This window comes from Chionomys nivalis, chromosome 10, assembly GCF_950005125.1.
Source record: "Chionomys nivalis chromosome 10, mChiNiv1.1, whole genome shotgun sequence".
Taxonomy (NCBI): Eukaryota; Metazoa; Chordata; class Mammalia; order Rodentia; family Cricetidae; genus Chionomys; species Chionomys nivalis.
Genome location: NC_080095.1, coordinates 14,738,815 through 14,746,495, shown reverse-complemented (window position 1 = coordinate 14,746,495; position 7,681 = coordinate 14,738,815). Strand labels below are relative to the sequence as shown.

The 7,681-nt window shown below is 56.3% G+C and overlaps 1 protein-coding gene across 2 annotated transcripts; it reads left to right on the top strand.

Moving 5' to 3' along the window:
• Nucleotides 1–3,047: 3,047 nt before the first annotated feature.
• Zbtb42 (zinc finger and BTB domain containing 42) lies at nucleotides 3,048–6,970 on the top strand. Of its 2 annotated transcripts, XM_057782789.1 has the most exons (2): nucleotides 3,048–3,597; nucleotides 3,776–6,970. In XM_057782789.1, the coding sequence occupies exon 2, from the start codon at nucleotides 3,861–3,863 to the stop codon at nucleotides 4,875–4,877; it is 1,017 nt and encodes a 338-aa protein (XP_057638772.1). In that variant the 5' UTR covers nucleotides 3,048–3,597; nucleotides 3,776–3,860; the 3' UTR covers nucleotides 4,878–6,970. The 2 variants fall into 2 exon arrangements, with proteins under 2 accessions (XP_057638772.1, XP_057638771.1); XM_057782788.1 differs by having other exon boundaries at nucleotides 3,587–6,970.
• The last annotated feature ends 711 nt before the right edge of the window (nucleotides 6,971–7,681 follow it).

Genomic DNA, 7,681 nt, shown 5'->3' with positions numbered 1-7,681 from the left:
TGTTCCAGCTGTATCCCTGACCTGAGGGTTACCCTCAGAGACTGACAGTCACACACACCCCTCACTCGGCCAGCAAACTTTCACCCTAGGCCCCCTGATCCTCCTCCCATGCTTCCCTAATCCCAGTGCTACACAGGGCTGGGCCACTGGGAGCCAGCAGGCCGCCCTCTTGTGGAAGACATAGCAATTCCAGGCTCTTCTCTACTCTCTCTTGGGTGCTCTTTCTGGAAGCCACTGTTGCGACACTCCTACCTGTGGTGAGCCGTTTCTCTGTAGTGCCCAGTCCTGCATTTCTTCCTTCCTAGTGTCCAAGGTCTTCCTGTGGACAGAGTGCTCAATGCAACTCCCTCTTCTGGGCCGGCACTTTAGCAACACCCCTCTTGGGACTCCTGGACAGAGTCACATGTGAGAAGCAAGCCTCAGAGCCCTGCCTTACTGTGAGTTGCCAGCTGGAGAGGTTCTCTCTGTACCACCTGGACTGGGACTTTGTGACAGCCTTCTGTCATCTGTATGCCACAGATCACTGGCTAGTGGAAAAGGATCTTGGAATGCCAGGTAGCAGGGTTCTCAGCACAGACGATGGACTAGCCTGAGCAATATGGTGTGACGCCGAAGGTCTCCAGGCTCTGCAGGCAGCAGGCTCACTATCTTTGTACTCTATGACTTCTCTGTCCTAAAAGCAAGCGAGGGGTGAGGCTTTGGGCACTGCTAGATGCTCAGCATGGAGGAAGGGGCTGGCAGGTGTCACTTTCCAGTCATCATTTTCTCAAAACTTGTTCTGCGGCAGGTCGAGGATTCATCGATGCGCACAGAAGGATGGCCCGGTAAAGGAAGCGGGGTGCACTTTTCCTGACAACCTTTGACTCCCTACACAAGGCCAGACAGAAATAGAGAATGGGTTGCAGGCCAGGAGGGACCAGGGAGGACCACTCTAGCTAAAGTGACCTTCATGCAGAGACAGGAATGAAGAGGAGCCAGCGATGGATGGAGAATGAACTAAAGGCCTATCACCTTATAATATGTCCTTCCCCAAAGTTGTCATAGATCCTAGAGTGTACTCTGATTTCCATATTGTTAATGGGGATATTTAAAGCTATAGGCGGTGGTTCTCAACCTGTGAGTCTCTAAACGACTCTTTCACAAGAGTTGCCTAAGACCAGGAGAAAACACAGATATTTACATTACAATTTATGATAGTAGCAAAGTTAAAGTTATTAAGTAGCAACAAAAATAATTTCATGACTGGGGGTCACCACGACATGAGGGGCTGTATTAAAGGGTTGCAGCATTAAGGAAGGTTGAGGAGCACTGCCCTAGAATCATACCAACCCTGGGAGGAGCTGAGGCAGAGGTAGGCTCTAGCCCAGGCAGGCTCAGAGAGGGTCAGTAGGGTCAGGGTTACCCTGAATACATGATGTGGGCCTTTTTTGCTGAGGCAGAGTAGGGGACAGTCAGAGGAGGGAACTGGCCCCCCTCAGGCAAGGCTCCCAAGTTGGGGACAGCCACGTTCTGCTGCCCCTCAGCCATGCTGTGCCTGGGTAAATGTAGTGTGACTTATTCCTTGCTCAAGTTGCCAGATTTAGGAAATAACTCATATAACGAGTCAAATTTGCATTTCAGATACACTGTTTTTCCAGAATGGGCAGTTGAGACAGGGCCTTGCCACATAACTGAAGCTGGTCTAGAACTCAAAATACCCCTGCTTCGGCCTCTGTTTAGTGTAACAATGTGGTTTTCTTCCCTGTGGAGTCTTGATCCTCCGGGGGCCCTCCAGCCCCTTAGGCTTCCAATCCATCAACTTTGAATAGGACCCTGAAGGCTCCCTCCAACAGTCAGGAGGTCTCCCTCACACCTGGGCATTCTCTTCTGTGTGTCTAAGGAGCAGGCCATCTACAAACAGAATATGCTTGTCTAGTCTACCCAAACACCTGACCTCACCCTGTCTACTGTAACCCAGCCCATTGGGGACACCCTACCTTGTACAAACCTCCTTCCCACTTGCCTTCTAGCATTCTAGGTGGTGCCCACCCAACATTCTTGGTCCCTGGGCTTCTAGCAAATGCAAGATGGGCCTAGCCCCATAGAAACCTTGGCCCTGCAATTTAGTGCTATGAGGCCCCTCCCTCGCAGTAGAATTGTAAATGAGAGCATCTAATTGACAGCTAATTGTGAGCGATGTCTCAACTTCAAACCCCCTCAGTCAAGGATACCCCCCACATGCACCCTTGGGAGAGAAGACTTCCCAGGCACCAGTTCAGCCTCAACCCCTCCAAACCCAGAGCTCTATCGTTCTTGCCATTTCCTTGCCTCTAAAGAACCAGCTGTCCCCACTCATACCTTCCTGACCGGGACTCCCCCAAAACACCCTGCCCAGGGTGCCAGCCCTGGTCTCTCTAACATGTCCTGTGACCTGCCTGCCTGACTCTGGGGGGTCTCCTGTTGCTCCTCTGTGGTTGTGTATCTTCCACCCATCCCACCGTATCTGCCCTATCCAGTGCCCTCTGACACAGATCTTAGTGCACCTGGCTACCAGCCTAGGGTCTGCAGCGAATGGTAATCCTGTGTCAGAGACCACGGCTCTGCAGCCTATCCCAGATACGTTAACCAGAGCTTAAGGGAATATTTCCTAGGAAGACGTGAATTCTTTTTGAGACTTGCCGTCTAACGGTAAGCGACCTGACCCATGAGCATCCAAAAGGGGGTCCGAGGTCACTGTCCTGGCTACAGCGGGTGCACTGGTCCTGGGAGAAGTGGACGCCTGAAAGGCGTCCCTTTGTCCACCCGGGCAGTCAGGACCCCATAGAGGGGCACAGAGGTCCAGGAAACAAGTATCGCGAGAGGGTCCTGCACCCCCTCCCGCCACAGAGCGCGGGCTGGCTTCTAGCGGAACCGACCGGGGTGGGGCGGACAGAGTAGGGATAGTGAGGTGACCTCAGCGGTTCCGCAGCTCCGGGAAGTCGCCTGGCCCGCCCACTCCTGCCCCAGCCCGGAGTTTCACTCTCCGGGGCGGGGCTAGTAGCAGGCGTTGCCCTGTCGGCCAAGTTGGTGAGCGCCCCGCCCGGCGCCGTCCGAGTCCCCGCGCCCTCCCGGCCGGGGCGCATCGCTCGCAGCAACGTGCGGTGCGAGCCGCACGGGACAGCTTGCAGTACGAGCGTATAGCAGCGCGTGCAGCGGAGGTGAGCGCAGGGGCGGGTTCCCGGCTCCGCCTGCCGCTCCGGGCCGCTCCCCGCGGCCGCGCTGCCATAAATGGGGCCGACGGCAGCGGTGGCAGCTGGCGGCGGCGCGGGCGGGCGGCAACTTCGGCGTCGGGGGGCGCGGCAGGCGGGCGGGAGAGGCTGCCAGAAGTCCCGACTTCTATCCGCGCGACTCGGCCCCTCCGCTGCTCCCCGAGCCCCGCCCCGGCGGCAGAGCGGCTTCTGTTTACTTTCGATCGAGTTTTTCCTGCTCCGGGCAGGTGCCCGGGCAGCTCGGGGTTGGCGTTTGCGCGCGTCACTCCCGCGCCTCTCTGCGCGCTGCCTGCACCAGGGAAGGGCGCGTCGGGGCTAGCGGCGGTCACGGCATCCCCGGCGTGTTGACAGGAGTCCCGTTTGTGCCCAGGTGATGACTGCGGCGGCATGGAGTTCCCGGAGCACGGCGTACGGCTGCTGGGCCGCCTGAGGCAGCAGCGCGAGCTGGGCTTCCTGTGCGACTGCACTGTCTTGGTGGGCGACGCGCGTTTCCCTGCGCACCGCGCTGTACTGGCAGCGTGCAGTGTCTACTTCCATCTCTTCTACAGGGACCAGCCCGAGAGCAGCCGCGACACGGTGAGGCTCAACGGCGACATCGTCACAGTGCCCGCCTTCAGCCGCCTGCTGGACTTCATGTACGAGGGCCGCCTGGACCTGCACAGCCTGCCTGTCGAGGACGTCCTGGCTGCCGCCAGCTACCTACACATGTATGATATCGTCAAGGTCTGCAAGGGCAGGCTTAGGAAGAAAGACCCAGATCTGGAGACCCGCGCTCTGGGGACAGAGCTTCCTGGTCAGCTACCACACTCCCTGCCTTCCTGGTCCCCTGACTTCTGCCAAGCCGCACCAAATGCCAAACCCCCACCTCTAGGGGTCAAGGCTGTCCATCCCCTGCCAACATTTGGACCTCCATCTTGGCAGGTCACAGGGGAGCCAAGTGGGGCCCTGGACCTGTCACTGAAGCCTAGTCCAAGACCGGAGCAGGTTCACCCACCCTGTATCCTCCAGAAATCCCTCTACAGCTCGATGCAGCAAGGGGTCCAGCCTCTGGTGAAGGTTGAGCAAGATTCATTCTCTGAACAAGATAGCAGGAGCCCGCGGAGCACCAACCGATCGCCACCACCAGTCTGTGCTTCTGCAGCCCAAGACTTGGCAGAGGACTTGGAGCCACTGAGTGTCCAAGAGACAGGCAGCCAGCAACTTGGATTGGATGCAGAGCCAGTGGGGGACAGCGAGGAGCTGGGTCCCAACAGGCACCTTTGCATTTGCCCGCTGTGCTGCAAGCTGTTCCCTAGCACCCATGCACTGCAGTTGCATCTCAGTGCCCACTTCCGAGAGCGGGACAGTGTCCGTGCCAGGCTCTCTCCTGAGGGGGCCGTACCCACATGCCCGCTCTGCAGCAAGACCTTCTCCTGCACATACACACTGAAAAGGCATGAACGGACACACTCGGGGGAGAAGCCCTATACATGTGTGCAGTGTGGCAAGAGCTTCCAGTACTCACACAACTTAAGCCGGCATGCTGTGGTCCACACACGGGAGAAGCCCCATGCCTGCCGCTGGTGTGAGCGCCGATTCACACAGTCTGGGGACCTGTATCGCCATGTCCGCAAGTTTCACTATGGCCTCGTTAAGTCCTTGCTGGTGTGAAGTGTTTTTCTGTATCCCCCAAGGTGAAGGAAGGGACAGGGCATGGGTCTCCTGGGTGGGACTCTGGGACAGAAGCAGCCCAGATGGGTGGAAGCCCGACCTCAAGACTAGCAGGCTCCACCTGGGGACCTGAATGAATGCTGCTGCTTTTTAGATGGGCTGCATCCCCTACCCTTCACTCTCCACCTCATACCTGAGCACAGGTTGTACCCTGCCCAGTTAGGGACAGTCTTCCTCAGTGTCCTCTCCAGCAAGGGGTCCCACCTGCCCATTCACTGGGCCTGGGCTTCACAGTGTGAAGTAACAGTTTTTCTCGGCCCCGAGGCTTCCCTGGCACCCTGCTGGGATACTTGAGAGTGTCCTTGTGTGCCAGCACCATCATAAAATGACTTGCTTGTCAAATAAGTCATTAATGCAGGTGCCCGACAGGGTGCACTGAGTGAACAGCCCACTCCAGGTGAGTGGCAGCAGGACCCCTGTTGAAAAGGCCATAGGCACAAGTACCAGCAGGGGCCGTTAGAGACACAGCTGACCTTGAAGGAGGCCCAGCTCCAGCAGGGACCCTGGAGCGTTCTGAAGGTGGCTAAAGCTGGGTGTCCCCGGAGTGACTGTTCCTGGAGTGGAATGGAGGTGGGACTTTGGGCAAAGAAGGGGATTTGGGAAGGAATTTTCTTTATATCAAAAGAGCCTTCTCAAGGCCACCATATGTCTGCTACTGGGTGAGGACCCTCCAAGTGTCCCTGCTGGTCACAAGGCTGGAAATGGCAGATCCGGCCATGAGTCAAGCTTCACATGTTGAAGCTAATGCTGTGTTCCAGCAGGCCTGACCCTGGGAGTCTCTCCTGCTTTCCAAGGGTCTCCCTGGTGCTGGAGTCATTCCTAGGCCCCAAACACAAGGCCAAAGCTTGTGCAGCTTAACAAGAGAAATGTTTGCTGTGCCACCTCCTGTTGTGGGGCACGGGTAGGAACAGCTGTCACAGGGAGGCAGGGGAGGCAGACTCCCCCTTCATCGACATTCTTGGAAGGAAGACTGGCACCCCTGAAATGTGAAGGTCTTCATCCTCTGCCTTTGTATTGGATATGGGCCACCTTACTTTGACACTTGCTCCCCAAGCAAGTCTTGCTGTCCCAGAACCTTGATGGTTTTAGGAAGGGGTGTGACAAGATGGGGATGGCCTCAACCTTGCCTGAAACAACCTGCCCCTCTCCCCAGCAGGGCTGTCTCCAGAGGACAGATGTGGGCCAAGTCTGTCATTGTGTCTTCTGCCTAACACTTGATTTATTTATTTGTCTGCTTGGTCTGGAGTGATGTGACAATTGGTCTCCCCATGGTGGACAAAACCATTGTTCATCTCCTGACCTTCTCTGTGCTCTCCTAATAAGTCCGTGGCTGGCTGGGAAGCTGATGCCTGTCCGTGATGCTCCAAGACTGGAGGTCCAGGGCAGACTGCAGTCTAGAGAACTGGAGAAGAGGCAATGATGTCCTGGCTTCTGACTCCACTGGTGATTTATGAGCTGAGGTTTCTCTCTCTCTTCTCTCTCTCTCTCTCTCTCTCTCTCTCTCTCTCTCTCTCTCTCTCTCTCTCTCCCTCGTATGTGTCTGTCTGCCTGTGTCTATTTGTCTATGTGTTTGCAGTACTACAAAAGCAGGCAGAGCACCGCTATGTTGGTTTTCCCCGAGTGCCTGCTTTCCCAGGGCAGGGAATCTGCCCTGAGTCAACACTGGACTCATTGTCTTCGGTGCAGTTACTGTGAAGTTAGGAATAAGTGACTGGTTCTAAGTTTCTAACTGGCACCGTTCAGTTGCCTGTATGCATATGTCTGACACACTACCTGTGTAGAGTACAGGACAGATGTGTGGAGGAGTCCAGGTGCATTCTGCTGTGTGGGGTTCCTAGGACCTCAGCTACTGTCCGTGCCTGTGGTCTCACTGCTGCTCTGCCCCTGGAGGGACCACTGGGAAATGACCACAGGACAATTCTTCCCACGTAGGTTTGCACAGCTCTGTTTGTGGTCAGCCTGCACCGCTCCTAGAAAAGAGGACCATCTTCTATTCACATGTTCTGGTGGTCACATGACAGTGTAATAAAGCCAACCACAGGTGAAGATGGCTATGGCTATTCTTGGGGTTAGGAAAGGTGGGCATTGCTGGGCTGGGGAGTGGAGTAGTGGACAACCTTGGCACTCAGCCCTTGAGGTATTCATGTCCTGTGGAATGAGTGGACTGGGACAGGCCTGGTGACAGGCACCCTCTTTCCCCAGCCACTCCCTACAGAGAGAGAGAGAGAGAGAGAAAGAGAGAGAGACAGAGAGAGAGCGAGAGAGAGAGAGAGCGCTGGAGTTTGGGAAAGGAGTCCCACAGAGGCAGCCTGATGTGAGGAAGGAGCAGGACCCTGCCTCTACCTTCTCCAAATCATCCAGCCAACCCCCAAACTGCCTCCACTTGGCTCGCCTCTCATCCCCTTCCCTCCACAGTCCCTTCACACTTCTTTTGGGCTGGGGCTGGACCAAAGGTTTTCTTGTTCCCCTCACCCTGTCTGGTCCCTCTGTAATGGGTGGCCGGGCTCCAGGCTGATGATCTGGGGCCTAAGCCAGCTCCCCTACACCTCCCTGTGCTAGCCACTGCATAGGAGTACAGATGTCCCCCTGGGCCCTCCAGGCTTTATCTACCTTCTTACCAGGCCTCTGGGAAGGCACAGTAGAATGGCCTCAGCATGTGACATCAGCTTCATTCTGCTTAGGCCAAGTTCAGGGAAGGGTGGGGGCTGTGCTTGTCACGGGCCCTGAGGTCAGCCTAAGCTGGC